This window comes from Pteropus medius, unplaced genomic scaffold (assembly GCF_902729225.1).
Source record: "Pteropus medius unplaced genomic scaffold, Ma_sr-lr_union100, whole genome shotgun sequence".
NCBI lineage: Eukaryota > Metazoa > Chordata > Mammalia > Chiroptera > Pteropodidae > Pteropus > Pteropus medius.
In genome coordinates, this window is record NW_024349800.1 from 41,484,371 (window position 1) to 41,505,378 (window position 21,008).

At 32.8% G+C, this 21,008-nt stretch overlaps 1 protein-coding gene and 1 pseudogene across 4 annotated transcripts in view; both read left to right on the forward strand.

Annotated features, from left to right (window-relative positions):
• The window catches only part of SOS1 (SOS Ras/Rac guanine nucleotide exchange factor 1), a 125,829-nt gene that overhangs the window by 92,142 nt on the left and 12,679 nt on the right, over nt 1-21,008 (forward strand). For all 4 annotated transcript variants that reach the window (XM_039887360.1, XM_039887362.1, XM_039887364.1 and 1 more), the window contains exons 11-20: nt 2,108-2,189; nt 2,979-3,101; nt 3,391-3,494; nt 4,663-4,885; nt 5,883-6,002; nt 10,321-10,483; nt 10,978-11,095; nt 18,698-18,870; nt 19,075-19,191; nt 20,474-20,738. In XM_039887360.1, the coding sequence (XP_039743294.1) occupies nt 2,108-2,189; nt 2,979-3,101; nt 3,391-3,494; nt 4,663-4,885; nt 5,883-6,002; nt 10,321-10,483; nt 10,978-11,095; nt 18,698-18,870; nt 19,075-19,191; nt 20,474-20,738 (1,488 nt within the window). The remainder of the gene's footprint in view (nt 1-2,107; nt 2,190-2,978; nt 3,102-3,390; nt 3,495-4,662; nt 4,886-5,882; nt 6,003-10,320; nt 10,484-10,977; nt 11,096-18,697; nt 18,871-19,074; nt 19,192-20,473; nt 20,739-21,008) is intronic.
• Nucleotides 13,261-13,376, forward strand: LOC120622603 (uncharacterized; annotated as a pseudogene).

Genomic DNA, 21,008 nt, shown 5'->3' on the forward strand with positions numbered 1-21,008 from the left:
GTTTAAGATGAAAAGACTATTTTAAAATAGTATGCCTTTAAAAATAGCCACTTTTTTAGAAGCATATTTTAATTCTCTTATAACTTTTATTCTGTTTTTCAACTTAAAAGTACCTTCGCTACCCCACAACTTTTTAGCTTGACTTAAGTGATATTTGAGAAGAAATCGATCAGGATATCTATTTTAGATATTTAGACTGAAATAAACCTTTCCCTTAAAAAAAAAAAGACCAGTCACCCTAAGGTTGGAACAGTGCTCAGGGATACTTGGAGCACTTTGTACTAAAGATCTGCACTCTCTCCAACAGTGACAGCTCAGTATCACTGCAGTGGCCGCTGCTTTTGCTTCCTAAACACATGATGTTTTGAGTAGCCTCACCTTACAAATATTTGCAGAACAGGAAGAAGATTCTTGAAAGGGAGGATTGTGATGAAATCGATCTAAATCTCTGTTTTAAAATCTTGTACAGCCTTCTGTTTTAAAATCTTTTCTTCTGGATGAGACATTAGTCTTTAACGTTTGAGGAACTCTGTAACTGAAGACAAACAATAAAATACCAACAGAGAGGAAATTACTAAAGGATTGTATGTATTTAAATTACTTTTATCAGTAACCCACTCTAGCCTCAGAAGGTATCAATCTAAAGGAGAAGAGGAGCATTTAAAACCAATGTATTTTTGTTATTAAATATTTCTTTAACTTAAAAAAGTATTAAATTTAAGGTTGTCTAATATTTGAATCAGTTTGTTACCTTGATGACCACATAGATTGGAAATAGATTTCTATTTTATGATAAACCCATGAATTGGCTTTTTGGGGGGGAAAAGTTAATATAATTATTTTAAGGCTAAATTTAGGGTTCTTAACCAGAGTCAGTGTAAATAGAAAATTTCCAAACAAATTAATTCTGATTCTTGCTAAACCCTATGCTAATAAAAGACAACTATACTTCTTATAAAAGATCCACAGGTCTGTAGGCTAACAAAAATAAAGGTATTTGCTACTCTCAAGTTTATCAGTAAATTAGAGCTTACCTAATGTAAAATAGGAAAAGAATGCTTCCAGTAAAAAAACTCAACTTAATGAACTCTTCCCTCCTTTTTAACGACTCTTAACAACTAAATGTGGACCTTGATGAAATTTGAGTTACAGAAGTTATTTTTTTTTTCCATTGTGGGAAGGTGTTTCTCCCCCTCTTTATACAGAATATGACAGCCAGGTCCCTTGTGCTGATGACAGCAGCCTTTCTCCACAATTTGGGAGACTACTGTCAGGGAGAGACTGGAGTAGGCCAGGCCTGGGGAAGTGATCACATTCAGTCAACCACCTGTTTGACTTCATGGAGATGTGAATGAAAAGTAGGTCCTCTCATGGAAGGGTTTGGAGACTTCTGCTCTTATGATTGAACTTTCATTGTGACTACTTGAAATAAAAGGAATTAAAAACTGTGAATACAACCAAATCAGCATGTTCTTGCACATTTAATAGTTTTCATAACTTACAGATATTTTTAAGCATCTTTTAGCAGTTTTAATTAAGAAAGACCTCTAGCAAATAAAGTAATTTAGAAACTATTTAACAATCTACAACATTATAAGATCCAATTTCTAGTTGTATACTCTGTTAACATGATTGAAAGAAATCTAGATAACTGAAAGAAAACTAGATAAACTAGTCTGGATGTCAGGAAAAGTAATGGATTATTGCTGTGGCCTTTCTCTTTACGAGCAAGATAAACCAACTGGTGATACTCTGAGATCCAGGCAGCAGGTAGGAGCTTGCTTCCATGCTCTGCCTTTGCCTTTGCCTTTGCCTTTGCCTTTCTTCTCTTCACATTCCTGTGGCTGATGATAAGTTTAAGGTCAGCTAGTCAGAGTTGTGTAGAGGTCAAGAAAATAGTTCATGTAAAATTTTGGTAGCCATAGTTTTGACACTAATTAAGGAAGCACTAAAACTAGCAGTTCATTACAAAGTCCAAAGCATTCTGTGTGGGCAAAACATTTGGAGACTTTTAAAATTATTTGATCTCTTTTGAAAATGTAAATAATAGTTTTAATCATTATGAAGCAAAGATTTTAATAAGATATTTTTTTCTTTTTCTTCTTAGATCCCAATTTTGTTCGGACATTTCTTACAACATACAGATCCTTTTGTAAACCTCAAGAACTACTGAGTCTTATAATAGAAAGGTCTGTCAATTTAATTTTAAATTCTTTATTCTTTTTAAAAGAGATTGAGCTAAGATTTTATGTTTCTTGGAAATATATTGGAAGAGCTTTAAATTATAGTTCATGGGCACTTTTTAGGAAGTGAAATCTTTTATTTATTATTTTTAATATCTTTTTAGATAATTATTTTATGATAATATGTTAGTTTTGATTAAATACAAAAATAGCCATTCTTTTTTTATACGGACACTCAGTATGTGAAATTTCAAAGTTATAAATTAATCAGGTTAAAGAACTATATAAAATATATAATTTAGATCTAGAAATTCAAATTTTGATGATTTAGATGTTCTAAACAGAGTTTTTCAAATATATACCATGTGTTGAGAAAAACAACTTGTCAGTGAACAAATACTATAATCAGAATGTTTTGTCCACCCAAAGAGCAGTCAACTTTTCAAGCATTACTCTTAAAAAGTATTATTTTGGCTGATTTAGAGTAGATACGCAAGCCAAAAATGTACATCAGTCCCTTAACTTTATAATCATATTCGTTTTGAGACTTTTCATGTATTCTTTACTGTGTATCTAGTTTAATCTATATTGGCAAGTATTAATTTATTTTTAAAAGTACAATAAGATCATTAACCTTTACATTATAGAAGCCTTACTTGTTTGACTGATATGTATACTCCTAGTAATTTTTACAGTGCTCTCTTGATTGTGTGACTAGTGAAAAGGTTTGTACTTTTTTATTTGTATAATTTGATATAATTAGTATTTTCTTTAATTTGTTCTGTTTTATGTTAGGTTTGAAATTCCAGAGCCTGAGCCAACAGAAGCTGATCGCATTGCTATAGAGAATGGAGATCAACCCTTGAGTGCAGAACTAAAAAGATTTAGAAAAGAATATATACAGCCTGTACAACTGCGGTAAGCATTAAATAAATAACTGAAGTAAATCCGTCTTCATTGAGGTGTTGTTTCAGAGTTGAAGTAAATAAAGATCTTTCCTAAGCAAGGAGGAGGTAAAAATTAATGAAAAGCAATTATCAGAAATTATTGTACAAGTCTTAATTAACATAGAATTTTGAAAATGGTAAACCACTTTTAAATATTAATTAGGTGAGAGTTACTGTTTTCCTTTATACCATTCATTACAAGAAACATTTATGCCTGAGTTCCCATGTGATTCAATTACTCTTCTTTGTTAATGCCATAGCGTATTAAATGTATGTCGGCACTGGGTTGAGCATCACTTCTATGATTTTGAAAGAGATGCAGATCTTTTGCAGCGAATGGAGGAATTTATTGGGACAGTAAGAGGTATGGTTGTTTTTTTTAAGTGCACAGTTTTATGTTTGATAAAAGTACCTACATGGTGACTGTCAGTTGATGTCATTACTGCTCATTGTTGTTAAGAGGGGTTTATAATAATGCCAGCATAACAATTTGAAAAAATTTTTAATTTTCATCAAACAACATTTTTGACCTACAAATTGCTCAATAATCACCCTGTTGACCCAATGTAGTTTCATTTAGTAAATCAACTTAGTGGTTATTTTGAAATTGAATTTTAAAGTCTCAATTTATGCTGTCCTTACACTTATCTGAAAGTGCATGTAACGAGACAGTTAGGAACTGTAGTGCCATTATAACACCACTGATGGAAGCTGACTTGGCTACAGTAAGGTGAATAGTACACAAATTAGGGAAGCAGCAGTGTTTAGTGAACTGAGAACGGAGAAACAAGAGTTCTGTTCCCAACACTGCCACACATCAGATACATGACTTTGGGCAAAATTTTTGCTTTGGCTCTTTATACTTCATTTTCCTCATCAGTAATATGAGGAGCTAGGCTGGAATGATCTCCAGCCTAAAGATTTAAAGATTATATGATTGTATAGGTCTAAAGATGTCCTAGACAAACTTGTTTCCATTTCTATTGTATACTCCAAATGAGAATCAGACAATAAAAGGTTAAATAATAGTACTTTCATGCATAGTATAAAATAAAGCCACATCAAAAACTCACACTGAAATGAAGGACTCTGTCCTCTGGCACTGTTTTGTTTATAAAAATGCAATGTTAATTAGATTAACAGCGAATGTGTATAGATAGTCCTTATAAATCTCATTAGTGTAAGATAAATCTCTTTTTTGGAGGGCTCTAAAGTAATATTTTGAAATGAAGTACAGAATAATAGAAGTGAAAAATCTCTACAAATAAATTACTTTCTGATTTTATTTAGAAAAGATATGGAAGAATATATACCAAATTATTAACAGTGGTTACCCATGTGAAGAAGAGTGTGACTGATATAGGGAAAAGGGAAAGAGTAAAGGGGAACTTCCATTTTTTAAATTTTGATCATTTGAAATTTTTATAGCAAAGATATATTCAAGTATCACTTGTATGATTTTAAACTATTTTAAAAAATAAAATATTGAGTGAAAAGTATTTAAATGTTATTTAAAATGTAATGTATTTCAGGTAAAGCAATGAAAAAATGGGTCGAATCCATCACTAAAATAATCCAAAGGAAAAAAATTGCAAGAGACAATGGACCAGGTCATAATATTACATTTCAGAGTTCACCTCCCACAGTTGAGTGGCATATAAGCAGACCTGGGCACATAGAGACTTTTGACCTGCTCACCTTACACCCGATAGAAATTGCTCGACAACTCACTTTACTTGAATCAGATCTATATCGGTATGTAATTTGACATTCAAGCTGAAAAATCACTTCAAAGGAGTGATTTTGTTTTAATTTTTAAAATAAAATACTGGTTTCTGCCTTACAGGATTGTTATAAGACAAAAATGAGATAGCACATGAAGTGTCTAGTAATAAGGCCTGATGTATAGAAGGCTCCTCTTTCACTCCTTGATCACCCTTGCTCCGTCTGGATTTACCGCTTCTCTCTGTCTGCAGTCACCCCTCGTTGGTAAAGCTAGGTTCAAATCCTGCCTTTACCAATTGCTGGTTTGGTATTCTTGGGCAACTTTAACATTCTTGTGTAACTTTAATCCCTCAGCCTCTTAGTTTGCCCGAGAGTAAAATGGAACTAATGATAGTACCTACTCCTGGGGCTGTTGTGAAATTTAAAATAGTCAACATATGTACAGTACTTAGCACAAAGTAAAGGCTCAGTAAGTTAGCTTCTGCCGTTGCAGTTGTGAATTTAAGCCATGGTCAGTTACAGTGATCTCCTCCCACCAAAGATCATCACTATTCTCAAATATCAGTGTTAGAATCTATTTTTTATTTCCCAGGATCCTTTTATGGTTGGGTTCTCCCCCTTTCCTTCAGAGGAAAAAAAAGATTTACGAATTGCAGTGATTACCATATATCATTGGGCTGATTATTGTAACAGATATCATTTAAAAGAAGTATCCCAAACTACTTTGTCACCCTAATTTGTTCAGTATTTGTTACATGCTCAGAAAGATATGAAGAAATCTCAACCTTGCCCAAAGCAAAATGCTACTGTAAAGCAATAATAAAAGTACACAAGTTCATGCATAAAAATTTTTTAATATATAGAAAAATATGCATAATTATTTTTGTTGTGCCTTGTCATAAACCTTTCTGTTGGTATAAGAGGAAAGTTTTATATGGGAGTTTAGTTTTATTTATCTCATTTACTTCATAAAACAGTATACTGGAGGGGAAAAGAATCATGTAGAATTATATCTTGCTGATTTTAGAGCTGTACAGCCATCAGAATTAGTTGGAAGTGTGTGGACAAAAGAAGACAAAGAAATTAATTCTCCTAATCTTCTGAAAATGATCCGGCACACCACTAATCTCACTCTGTGGTTTGAGAAGTAAGTATCACTGACATTCTTACATTTAATGGCAAATATGTTATAAAATTTCATTGCAATTCTATTTCTATATGTCTCACATCTTTTGTTGTTCCTCTTTCTCCTTTCTTTTGCACTGAGTGAATAGTTTTCTAATGTAGCACTTCCATTTAGTTAATGATTTTTCATTGTATTTTTGAGGATTTTTTAGTATTGCTTTAAAGTTTATCATACGTCTTAATCAGAATCAGCTTCATATTCGTACTAACTTAATTCTATACTTACTTTTATAGCTCTATTTCCTTTCCCCTATTTTTGTGGTATTAACGTAATATAGCATTACTTATAATTAACAGTGCTAATCTAACAGTTCACTGTTATAATTACTGCTTTACCATTGCAGCTTACTCTCACCCAGCTCCTTTGTGTAATTATTGGCAATATAGCACACATATATTACATTTCTATTGATTATAGACCGAACAATACATTACCTACACATATATAGTTGCTTTTTAAATTACTTAAGCAATGAGGAAAAAATATGCATTTATAGTGTCTTGTAGTCACATAATTACCTTTACTGGTGCTCTTTGTGTGGATTCATATTACTGTGTGGGATCACTTGCTTTCAGCCTGAAGATCTTCCTTTAGCAATTCTTGTACAGTGAGTCTGCCAGCAACAAACTCTCTCTATTTTTGTTTATCCAGGAAAGTTTTTATTTTGCCTTCACTCTTGAACAATAGTTCTATCTTCAAGTTAACTAATTATTTCTTCTGCCAGTTCAAATCTACTATTGAGCCTGTGTAGGAAATTTTTATTTTAATTGTTGTACTTTTCAATTCCAGAGTTTCCATTTGTTTCCTTTTATAATTTCTATGTCTTTTGTAATATTCTGCATTTGATACACATTGTCATCATACCTTCCTTTACTTTTTAAGTCATGCTTTCCTTTAGTTCTGTGAACATATTCATAATGGCTACCTTGAAATCTTTTTCTGTTAAACCTGACATCTGGTCTGTCTCACGCATAGTTTCTGTTCCCTGCTTTTTCCCCCAGTGAATGGGTCATACTTTCCTGTTTCTTTGCATGCCTCGAGTTTTGTTGGAAACTTAACATTTAAAATAATATGTTGTAGCAACTTGTGAGTACTGTCCTTCCTACCTCCCAGGGCTTGTTATTGTTATCGCTTGTTTATTTGGTTAGTGACTAGCTGGATTATTTTAGTGAAGCCTATTCCCCACTACCTGCCCCACATACTGAGATGTTAAACTGAGATATTCCTCTTCTGGGAGGTACAGGTTAGGGTATGCCCATAGCCACCTTGAAAGGCAGTGGCCTGAGGTCCTCTTGGCTTGCTTCTCCTGGCATGGAACCACTGCCTTGGGAACCAGGGAAGGGTTATCATCCCAGTATTTTCAGTATGCCACACTCAAGGTAGAGCCTCTGTTCCACATTGGAGTTACACAGAAGAAGGGAATCCCCACTTCTCAGCTGCACTCACCTGGGACTTAGCCTCAGCAACTGGTATTTTGAGGCAGGATGAGTGGGAAATGTGATATCTTGCTCCTCCAGGGAAGAAAGCCCTCAGGCTGCAAGCTGGGTAGACAGGAAGCCCTTTGTCTTTAGCTGCAGCAGGTCTGCAGTAGACACCCCCTCCACCCAGAAGGAGGGAGCTGTCCTGGTTCAAATACCACAAACTCTTGCCTGTCTTGCTGAATTGTTGTGGATTTTCCTGAACTGATGTTTCTCCATTTGCCATTTGCTCTTAGGGCCATTTGCACAGACTTTAAATATTTATGTGTATATATTTATAATTTTCTATAGATAATTATAGACAGATAATTATATATATAGTATGTGTATAATTTTCACTAGTTTCCCTGAGGAGTAGTGGGTAGACAGAGTTCCTTACACTATCACGTCAGAAGTTCAGCATCTCATTGAAATAGTTATGGAATAATAGATTGGGATATGTATTGGCCTGATTTTTTTTCTGAGTAAATATAATATGATTATTTGACTGATGTTTTATAAGAATGATATGAGGTTCCCACAGATCATATTTGTATTATTAGAACAAACCCAGTGACATAAGAGAATGACTGGAATCTGTGCTAGAATGTGTATAAAGACCTGAAAGCAGTTCCTAAAGAGAAATAAGCATTCCAAGTAATCTGAAAGCTAGGACTTCCTTCTATTTATGTTATTACTTCTCAGCCTCTAAAAAGTAAAACTTTAGAATTTGCCCTCTAAGTGTTGCTTCCTGATTTCTTCATTATTAAGTAACTTCACTTCAGAGTCCAGAACCTTTTTCCTTCATAATTAAAACGTAGGTCTGTAAAGAGGAAAGATAACTGATAAGACATAGAGACCATTTCATCTCTGTCCTATTTTTAATAGATTACTGATAAGAAGGGCATTTCTTGCTCTTTTCCTTTTTAAAAATTGTGTTAAAAACACTTAACATGAGATTTACCCTATTAATAGATTTTTTTCAGCATGCAGTACAGTATTGTTATCTGTAGACATAATGTTGTACAGCAGATCTCTAGAATTTATTCATCTTGCATAACTTTGTACATATTGATTAGCAGCTTCCCATTTCCCACTCTCCCAGCCCCTGGCAACCACCTTTCTATTCTTTGCTTCTATGAGTTTGTCTATTTTAGATAATCTCATATATGTATATTCATGCAATATTTGTCCTTCTGTGACTGGCTTATTTTACTTAGCCTAATGTCTTCAATGTTCATGTTGTCGCATACTACAGGAGTCCCTTAGTTTTTAAGGCTGAATAATATTCCGTTGTATGAATAATATTCTGTTGCATGTATATACCATGTTTTCTTTATCCATTCGTCCACTGATGGACATTTAGGTTGTTTCCACTATTATAAATAGCATTGCAGTAAACATGGGAGTGCTAATATATCTTTGAGATCCCAATTTTAACACTATTGGATAAATATGCAGAAGTAGGATTACTGAATCATATGACAGCTATTTTTAATATTTTGAGGAACCTCCATACTGTGTTCCTTAGCGGCTATATCACTTTGCATTCCCACCATCAACAGTGTACAAGGGGTCCAATTCCTGCCTTTTCAATGTGAGAGGTTCTTGTTTATTTGCAACTGTGGTTCTTAGCCATGGATGTGCATTAGAATTGGGGTCACCTATGGATAAATCACCCCAAACTTAACCTAGGTTTTATAAAAGCTTCACAGGTGATCTCAATGTGTATGCCTATTAGTATCAACTGAAATAGTTAAATAAAAGATGTAAATATATTATGCTTATACCTTTTTAAATGTCCAGCTAACTAGTTAGGCAGAATACGATACCCTTGTAGAGATCTAGCTAATGCTTTACATGTAAATTTGTTATGTTTAATTTGATAAGGCAAATTTATTTTGATAGTTTTGCAATGGTTTTTTTTTTCTTAGTGTCAGAGCAGGCTCATCAGATAATAATGTAATCTTCAACTTTACATTTTTAAAAATGTTTAATATTGGTTTATATTTATTTTTCCATTTATGAATTCTATTTTTTTTAGATTATAAGCTGTTTAATATTATATTGCTGAAAACCAAGTTTAAAATGTTTTTTCTTTACTGATAACTGATTAGTAAATAAAAAGTTCTCTGAAATATTAGAAATAGAGAGTAAATGTTCACCAAGGAATTTTTTTGAGCATAGTATACTTCCTTTTAGATATTTACCAGGACATATGTACTTTCCAAAGATTCTTGGTTTTTAAATGTAACGCGCTTTTGTTTTCATTGACTTGTTTCCTTTCTAAGCAATTTAAAAAATTTTTATTTTTGATTATGGTAAAATATTTTCATTGACTTTTTTAACTTTACAATGCTTATGTAAAGAGTTCTTCCCAGAAATGTTGCTAATTATTTCTATATATCAAAGAAAGAAATTAAGCATTAATCACTAAAATCTTACAGTGAGATGAATAGAAGGTACAGAATTCTTGAATTCTAAAATAAATTCCCCTAGGACACACCCACATCCCAAAAACCAGCATACTTTCAACAAGATCTTAGATTCATCAGTTAATTCTAATGGGGAGGGAGAATGCACCAAATATAGTAAGAAAATGATCGACTGGTTGATGGTGTCAGTCTGGAAAACAGTGAAGAGCAGCATGTGAAGGCACTGCCTTATCTTCCAGTCTCCCATTTACCTGTCATTCTGAAAATATAATCTATAGTTATACTATAGTCACACCCAACTCTACATTATTTACTAAACTCTTTAAATCATACTTTGTTAGGAAAACTCCAAATATTTTAATTCATTTTTTTGTCTTTGATTCCTAGATGTATTGTAGAAACTGAAAACTTAGAAGAAAGAGTAGCTGTGGTGAGTCGAATAATTGAAATTCTGCAAGTCTTTCAAGAGCTGAACAACTTCAATGGTGTCCTTGAGGTTGTCAGTGCTATGAACTCATCACCTGTTTACAGGCTAGACCACACGTTTGAGGTAGGTTTGTATAGGTTTTTTTTTTTTTTAACGAACTTACATTTCCTGTCCTAAGAATCAGGATTTTAACAATTATGGTCTTGAATTTTTAAGTGTTTCATCTGTCTTTTCAGTAACAATTTAAAAGATGGAATTATCTAAAGTTTGAATTGAATTGGTTGCTCTTTTTAAATAAGGCATTCTCATTAAAATAAATTCACAGATCCTAGCCTAAGTTAGAAGAAAATGCTTTCAGCACTTAATTTGTAACATAATGTACAGTTATGCTCACATAATTGTGTGAGGAATGGGAAGATAAACTAGATTTCAGACACATACACCTTTAAGTTTGTATTAGGGCCTGTGAAAATAATCTCTTCGAGGTAGTATTATCATTCTTAGAAACAAACTGATACAATTGTGTTTGTGCTTTACTCTTAGCCTGACATTTTTCGGCAAAACTTTTGATTCCTTTTGTAAATTTATGCTCCCTAAATGTTATTTTTTTATTATAGCAAATACCAAGTCGTCAAAAGAAAATTTTAGAAGAAGCTCACGAATTAAGCGAAGATCACTATAAGAAATATTTGGCAAAACTCAGGTCTATTAATCCACCATGTGTGCCTTTCTTTGGTGAGCATTTCTTCTTGAATTTTTATTATGTTTCTGGATAAAACAAGGCATTTATTTCCTTAAATGACTGAGTTTACACATGTGTTATATACTAGCAAAAAATACTTATTTAAAAAATATTTAGCACCTGGATCCCTTTAGAATTTTTCTCTATTAGGACTTTGTAAGATCAAGCCCTATATATACATTTCACTTTTTATTTCTTGGGCAGCCATTTGATATTATATAATGCTTGCTTGTGTTTTTATATTTATAGAAATTTTTGTTGAATTTTAATAAACCAAAAACAAAAGAGGCATGGCCATACTCATCCATATTTATAATCATGTTTCTTGTAAACAATTTCACATGGCTTAAAATCATAGTATATGTGCCTCTGGGCCCACACCTTCTGCACATCAAAATTTTACCAACTCTTTTTTTCTCTCCCTTCTGTACCACAGGAAGGAAGTACCTTTTTCTTCCTTTTCAGACTGAAACATCTACCATCTGAATCTTCTCTCTTCCTGTAGGTTCCTCTTATTCTGTCATTTATTTCCTGTATTTCATATTTTTAATATCTCTTTCACACTGGTTTCTTTTCTCTGCCTGTATATATGCTCTGATGATTCTTCCTCTGAATGCTTACAGAAATTATGATCTCTATTATACGTCTGGTATTTAGTCTTTTTAGTATGTGGGATATTTTTTCTAGCCATTTCCTCATCTATATATTATATAGCTTTAAGTTATACTACATATAATACTGTTATGTCTTGATTTTTTAATTAACATTTTCCCACATTTTTTAGGCTTTACAGAACCAACCACTTTTGTATTTATTTCTAATCTTCTTGCTATGCACATTGTATAGCCGTACTCATATCACATGTACACACTCTATTGTTTACTTGTTTCACTTATCATATCCTAAATATATTGTCGAGTTTTATACTTTTCATAATTATCATTTGTAGTGGCTGCATAATATTCCATAAAGTTGGTATGATAATTTAGTTTATTACCCTGTGATTGGACACATACATTACTTCCAGTTTTTTGGCTTTCATAAGTAATGTTATAATGAATATCTTCATATTTATACCTTTTTTTCTATATTCGAGAATATTTTGTTGAGCTAGGTATTTCACTAGTCTGCCTTTTAGTTTTTATTCTTTGACATGCAATGTTCTTAAATTCTATAATGTCCATCTCTCTCATTATGATTTCTATTGGTTCTAACCTTAGAAAATTCTTCCAGTCTAGTAATTTAATTTTCTCCTATGATTTGACTTTTAAAATTACATTTTCTCCTATGATTTGACTTTTAAAATTATATTTAATTCTTTATTCAGATTGAAGTCTCTTTTAGACATCATGTGAAATATTCGAATTTATTTCTTTACCACATTATATTTTTGTTGACCTAGGTTTATTGAGTAAATCTTCTTTATCCTCATTTATATATGGTTCCTTCTTTTTTAATAAATAGTTTGCATTAAGTTCTTATACTAGTATCATAGTTTTAATAATTGGCACTTTATTATCAGTGATTCTCAACTGGGGACAATTTTTGCTCCCCAGTGAACATTTAGCAACGTCTGACGACATTTTTTATTGTTCTAATTGAGAGGTGCTAGAGGCATCTAGTGGGCAGAGGATAGGAATGTTGCTAATATCCTCCAATACACAGGACAGTCCCATACAAAATTACCCGGTCCAAAAGGTCAACAGTGCCAAGGCTAAGAAACTCTTTTTATAGTATTTTCATATATGATAAAGTTGGTTCTTCATTGTATTTTCTTTGCCAATCTTGGTGTCTTTATTTTTTCAAATGAACTTCATAATACAGTTGAAACGATCTATCGATTAATTTGGAAAGAAAATTTATGATACTTAGCTTTTTACTAAATGTTTTTGGTTGTGAATGGTATTCATTTATTTAAGTCAATTACCCTTAATTCCAAGAATTTTTAATTTCAGGGCCACCAATAATGATAGTCTCTTCCTTTGATCTTTTTTCTGTGTTATGCCTTATTACATTGGTCAATAACTTCTCAAATAAAGGTTAAACAATAATGATAAAAATAAATGGCTCTGGATATGGTCCATAGTGTAGCAGTTAGCATGTCTGCTTTACACACAGAAGGTCCTGGGTTCGTGCCCCAGTGGAGCCACAGTCCATGGTCTACAGCCATGCCACCCTGAACAAGCCCAATATCTGATCTCAGAAGCTAAGCAGGGTTGGATCTGGTTAGTACTTGGATGGGAGACCACCTAGGAAGACCAGGTGCTGTAGCCATAAATAATAATAAATAATAATAAAAAAATTTTTTTTTAAGTGGCTCTGTTTTAATCAGTTTCAGCATAAATAAGTATAATTTTGTTTTTTGTTTGATTAGATATTTTTATTATGTTAAGAAAGTTTTACAGTTATCCTGTATTTTTGTTAGCAATATACATTTACTTTTATATTTTGCTATCTTAGAGAAAAATGATTTTTCTTGTTAAGTAAATTAAATTAAGTAGATTAAATTATAGATTTACTAATACAGAACCTTCCTACTTATTAACATTAAACCCTATTCATGGTGGGCTACTCTTTTAAATGTACAAATGAATTCTATTCATTATCATGTTATTTAGGATTTTTGCATTCATCCTCAATAATGAGATTGGTCTGTGTTTTTTCTTTTTGTACTATATCAGCTTTTGTTATTATGGTTATATTTACTTTGTAACATGAGTTAAGTAGCTTTCCATCTTATCTATTCTGTTCTGGAATATCACGAAATGGTCTAGACTTTAAATTTTAAAATATTCCAACAGAAAAATTATTGAGACCTGTGATCTTTTATAGAATATAATTCTTTAATAATGTTTTCATTTTTCTTAATTTTTCTAATTTCAGTTTTCTGCTATACAGTTGTCTCATTATTTTAAAAATACTAACATTCAGTTATATCTACAAAATATTATTTTTTAAATTGTTCCTATTGGCAGTATATTGTTCCCATTTCTATTCATACTCATTTGTTTTACTTTAATTTGCTTTTTTCCTCAAAAGATAAAATCTTAAATTTACTTATTCTCTCTGATTTTGTTTTTTATATCAGGTATTATTTTTTATCGTTATTAATTTATTGTTTTCCTGATGACTTTTTTCCCAAAAAATTCTTGATAAAACCATTGAGCTCATTTATTTTCTCTTTCTGGTAAAACATTAAATTCTATGCATTTACTTTTAAGTAAGTGTGGTAACTATGGTGCCAATTCATACAGGAGAGCCTGGGGAAGGACTTGGGTAGATCTGATGTTTGTGCCATTCAGTCTGTCAACAAATATTTCTTGAGTACCTACAAATATCAAGGTGCTTAGAAAAAGTGAAAAATGCATAGCACTCACTGGGCTTATAGTCATGCTACTCATGATATCCTAAAGTCTCCAGTACACAGAGGTGAAAAACAACCTCTTGATTTGGCCCTGTTACCCCATTACCCTGACAGGCAGACATTTTTCACACAAACCGACCCCTCCAAAGTACTCTCTCTCAAATGAACTAACATAACTAATTTTCATAACATGTTGTTATAAGAAAAAAAGGACATTTCAGAGCTGTATTTAGAGTATGGTTCATTTATGTTTTAAGGTGAGCTGTATGCTTTAGTGAATGAATGCAAACATGTATATGTAGTTTAATAGGTACAGATAGCCTACCTGCCAGGCTTCCTACCCATTTCTCCTTATCTTCCTGGTTGTTGAGCTTCTGTTCTCTTAAGATAATATATCTGAACTGTCCCTGGTCAGTTCTACTCTAGGAAGATTTTTGCTATTCCAAAGCTAAAGGTTATCAGTGGTTGGAGTTAGGCAGCTTTCCATAGTTCTGATCCAGTAGGTAGAGTCATGTGTTATTGCTGCTTCTTAATTCTATCTTGTCTATATGTTAGTTTGTAGAACTCCTTCCAGATTCCTTAATGCTGGATACTGGTTATTTTCCTCCCTCTATGGGAGGATCTGACACTTTTACTTCCTCTGTCATCTTATTGAATTCTTATTCAGTTCTTTTGCTGGCACTGTACCATTTACAGAGTAAATGGGGTAGCATCTGACACTTTTACTTCCTCTGTCATCTTACTGGAATTCTTATTTAGTTCTTTTGCTGGCACTGTACCATTTACAGAATAAAAGTTAGGCAATTTCACCTTCAAAGACGATGCCAGACTACAGGTCTATAGCCTAAACTTTCTCCAGACACTAAAATATTCTGCTCATAGGTAGAATAGATATGTATAAGCAAACTGAAATCTCTTCTAAAGTAAAAAGATGTAGATTCCTCCCTCAACCAAGTCTCACCTTTCTGCACAAACATACATGTCTGTAGCATAGGCTTTGCACTTTTACACAGCTCGAATTTTGTGTCATCCTTCTGTTTCTTGTTATTTTGCTTCATCTTCACTCTTGCTTTCCTGCCCTTTTAAAATTGACTCTATGTATCTTGCATCTTGGTCTAGTCTCCAAATGCTTTCTTTTCTATTCTGAAGTAATGTACTTCATTCATTCAGAAACATTTGTTGAATACCTCTATGTGCCAGGCCCAGGGCTAAGTGTTGAGAATAGAGAGGCAAATAAAACATAGTCTTACCCTCAGTAAGCCCCCTTGAAAGAGCAGAAAAATAAAGTACCATGTCATAATATATAATTGTACTACAATTATATATTGTACTACAAATATGTGTAAATAGAAGTGTGAACAAAGTACTATGGGAACCTAGAATCCTGAGCAGTCACTTCTTCCGGGAATGGTTGGGAAAGACATCAGTAGGAAAGTGAAGCCTTACCCTTCTTTATTATTTATGTCATAATGCTCTGCTTTCCCTCTCTCTAGAACAACTTTCTCCACTGGGTATGTCAAATGATCTGTTGAAATAAATTAAGCTTTAACAGTGTATAATATTCAGGTCTCTCTATATATTTATAGTGCATTTTTCATTTATAATTATATATATATATATGTCGAAGATGCATGCTTAAAACATTTTTTTACTGATAGGTATATGATCAACAAAGTTTGGACACCACCTCTTTGATCATCTGTTCTCCTTTTAACTAGCCATTAATTTGTCATAAAATAATTTCTCAATTTTATCCAAGTATTCTCAAAATGATATATATATGCATTTTCATCACTTCATTCACATATACTTTTAACGCTTACAACATCCCATAACTTATTATCTCCCATGTTCCCAGTGTCAGTCATTATACCACCACCTATTCAGTCACTCAAACATGAAGCTGAGTCTTCCCACAACTCCTGCCCTCTGCCCAAACCAGTTAATCAGTTCTCGTGGTGCCTACATTTTAAATATTTATGCACTCCATTCTATCCCTGTAGACCCTCAGATAGCCCTCATCATCTCACCAGAACTACTTTTATCCTGCTAACTGATCTTCCTGCTTCTAGGCTTAACTCCTTCTAACCCATGTGGCTTCACAGTACAGCCAGATTAATCCTTCTGGAATGCAAAGATGCTAATAATTTCCTAATTATCCACTGGATAAAAGTTAAGCTCTTTAAAAAAAAAAAAAAGCTTTCATCATGACCCAATCTAGGTGCTACTGCTCACAAACTCATCACAGTTGGGCCATCAATTTGTGACCAGTATGGAAGGTTGATTTTGGCTGCCATTAAATATGTGTACTGTTATGGACATGTTTGTTAGACTGAACATTGAACTAAGTGGATCATGCAACTTTAGTGTAGAGGAGAATATAACTGGCAGCAAGTAAAAGAGCCAAATCTCAGGCAGACATGGAAAATAAAAGAGCCTGTGCTTACTAGAACACTTGGAAATTTGTCTTTCAAATGTATAATCAAGAGGTGCTGAGAAATAACCAAGTAACTTATACATTTAATAACTGAATGCTTTTTAAAATCAAACAAGCATTGATATCTGTCATGTTTCATTATTGGTGACTCATTTACTATCAGTTTTGAGTCATTTGATCTTTTCAAAATGTGGCCATAAATTCTAGTATTTAAAAGTATGTCTGTAATACAAAATCATTTAAAACTACTAATATATGATTAGAACTAAAGTGCTTGTTATTTTGTTCATTCTCCTCATCTAGTGCACAACCTGCAGTGATGCAGAAGGGATTAGAACTACTAATCCCTTGCTTATGTCTATCCTCATATCCTGCCCTTCCTCCATCACCTCATGTTATCTCTGTGTGTGCCTTCCAAGCTTCATCACACATCAGTGCTGTGTACACACTGCTACTTTGCTTAGAGTGCCCTTCCATCTTATTTTACTTATTCTAACTTCTATTCATTTTTTGAGACTTATTTGAAGCATCACTTTATTTGTGATGCTTTTACTACTCCCACCAGCTCAAAGGCAGAGTTAGGTACACCTCTGTGCTCTCATAGCATCTTACGTGTTAGTTAATATAGCATTTAACGATTGTACGATAGTGGCCCACATTCAAAGCTCTGAACTACTTGAGGTCACAGACTTGTGTCTTGTTCATCTTCGTATCTGCGGTACCTAATGCAGTGCTTGGCCTACAGCATAGACTCAGTATACGTGTACCGAGTAAATTAACTCAGATATTCACACACCCTCCTTTTTTCCCTAAAGTATAACAGTCAGTATTTGAGGGGGAAAGGCAGAAGCATAAGAAGAGAATAGGGCAAGAATAGCAACAACAGCATCAACAATCACAGCCACAGTTAATTAAATATTTACTTCTGTCAGGCCCTATTCTAAACCTATATATAAATTTACTCCTTTCTCACAACAACCCTGCTGCCCTCATTTTACAGATTAAAAAACCAAGACACAGAGAGGCTAAGCAGCTTGCACAGGATCACACAAGTCTAAAGCAGCAAAGATGGCTCCAGAACCTTTATGACAGAACAGAAAGTAACTAAAGTGTTCCTGGCTTTGTAAAATACTAAAGTGCTTGTTATTTTGTTCATTCTCCTCTTCATCCAGAGCACAACCCACAGTGATGAGGAAATGAGCTCAATTACCAGGTTGCCACTAATTCTAGAAGTACTAAAAATCAGAATGTATATAAATGATTTGCAGTCCTGTGTTTGATAGGCTTGCAGATCTTTCCACGTTTCCATGAGTAAGCCTATTCAAACAGTACTACCTCTGAATTACAAATCCTGACAACTCTTGTTGGGCCTCAAGAGCTGAGTAAGCAGAAAAAACAATCCTCTGAATTTAACATTTTCCCCTTTTACCAAAAATATGTTATTAATGACGAGTTATTAAAGTTCCTTTTATAAAACCATGACTTATGTCAAATAACGTGGTTGACAGGTATGGAAAATTGGTTATTCCTCCTCAAAAACCTGTTAATTCTATTAAACTTGGTATCCCTTTTTCTTGGGTATTTATAGAACTTCAGTTTGTCAAAGAGGAATTTGAAAATTACGAAATCTTTCTTGATATTTACTTAGCTTGTTTTTTATGGAATGGAAATTTGTGCCTTGATTCTTTGGTTTATGGTGATTGAGATGGAACAGTGTCAAATGCCTACAATTACTAAGAAAGAAAAAAACTAGCTTTTCCCTTCTTTACTCTTGAAATAATTTATCTCTTCTAGGAATTTATCTAACTAATATCTTGAAAACAGAAGAAGGCAACCCTGAGGTTCTAAAAAGGCATGGAAAAGAGCTTATAAACTTTAGTAAAAGGAGGAAAGTAGCAGAAATAACAGGAGAGATCCAGCAGTACCAAAATCAGCCTTATTGTTTACGAGTGGAATCAGATATCAAAGTAAGTTGAATTATTTGATTATATATATTTCTGATTTATAAACCTCCTGATGAAAGGCAGGTTTATTTTGTAGAGAAGAAAAGGGAAAATAAAACAATTTAAATTTTCTTATATTAAATGTTTTCTTAAATTATTTTCATGAATTCAAACTGAATTTTAAATATTTAATATTAATAATTGTTTATTTCTTTGCATTTATTTTAGAGGTTCTTTGAAAACTTGAATCCAATGGGAAATAGCATGGAAAAAGAATTTACAGATTATCTTTTCAACAAATCCCTAGAAATAGAACCACGAAACCCTAAGCCTCTCCCAAGATTTGTAAGCATTCATATATTTATATTCGTTTTACATTTATATATCTTTTGCAGTTGTCATCTATATCTGGTGATGCCATTACTACCATATGTACAAATCAGTTTTCTATAAAGGCATGCAGGGATGAAGTGCACATGTGATGGATAGAAGTAATGAATAAGTGCTTAATAAATATGCTCAGGAATATCCCACTTGGTTCCAAATAAATAAGCATTACTATTAATCTGAATAAATCTTGATATGATAGATGAAGAAATTGGGCAAATTTAAAAGCTTTTATTTCTTTTCAACAAAATTATTCAAGATTTTAAGGGCAGGAAATTTGATAAATTTATACTAGTTATAATAAATATATGTACTTATGTCTTTTTTAAAGTAATGATTTTTGAGAGCTTTTAACCATGAATCATTAGCCATAAAATAACAGGTTTGGCTAAAGATACTTTTTTTGGGAAAATGAAGTTTCCATTGTTTTTTATTACTTGTCAATGCCTGGCCAAAGTTACATACAGTATCATGACCTCACTGAACTAAGTATAATCTGTCTTATTTTTAAGACAGTCAGGAATCAAGAAGTTAACAAAAATGGCTTCTAAGTAACCAAGATAAATCTCATAATGTCTTGGAATTAAAGCTTATGCAGTTATCTCACAAGAATATTTCTCAAGGCCTAGAACAGTTTTTTAAAAAGTGGATTGAAAAACACAAATTGGAAATAGTTCTATGGTTTGTCCCATTGAGTCATGCTGATATCACTGAGAAATGATCACTCTGTAAGAAAATTCCGTAAAACTAACATAAACATAGAGATGAAAACCCAGGCAATTTAATGCATTTGTAAATAGCTCCGATGATCCTGATAGGATTATTGTATTATAGCATAATAAGGTATCATAATTCTTAATAATGATGCCGACTTTTCCAGCAAGGTTAAATTAGTTCTTCAACCAAGTCTGTTTAAAAAGCCAGAGAAATATACAACATATCTTAAAAAATATTTTCCATTCGAAAAATATTAAAATAACAAATACTCTGCTATTTATAGGACTAAGACAATTATTTAAAGAAATTCATTCCCTAATAATTTAGATAGCTAAGACTTTATGGAAATGGGGCGTTAAAGGCTTTAACTTGAACGCTTTAATTCGAACCATCATGTAACTTCTTTATTAGTGGTTTATGGTTTTCCTAGATATTAGTTGAATTTTACAAGGCATAAAAATAGATAAACGTTCCTTTCTATTATGGTATTGTAAGTATTGTGTTTCTTTTGATGTGTCTACAGCCAAAAAAATATAGCTATCCCTTAAAATCTCCTGGTGTTCGTCCATCAAACCCAAGACCAGGTACCATGAGACATCCCACACCTCTGCAGCAGGAGCCAAGGAAAATTAGTTACAGTCGGATCCCTGAAAGTGAGACAGAAAGTACAGCATCTGCACCAAATTCTCCAAGAACACCGTTAACACCTCCTCCTGCTTCTGGTGCTTCTAGTACCACAGATGTTTGCAGCGTATTTGATTCTGATCATTCGAGCCCTCTTCACTCAAGTAAGTGCTAAAATTTTAAGTGCCTTAAAGTAGTTGTTAATATTGTATGCTAGACATCAAAAAGAATATAGTTTTATTTTTTGTAAATTTGTAGGGAAATACTATTTCAAAAGATATTATAAAAGTGTAAAACAAACTCTAACAACTTAAAAAATTTTAATGATTTGAACAGCTCTCTTTATATTATACTTTATTGAAAGGCATGTGATGAAATTGGTAATTTAAAACTTCATTTGAGTGTTTATTTTTAATTGATGAATTTAAAATGCA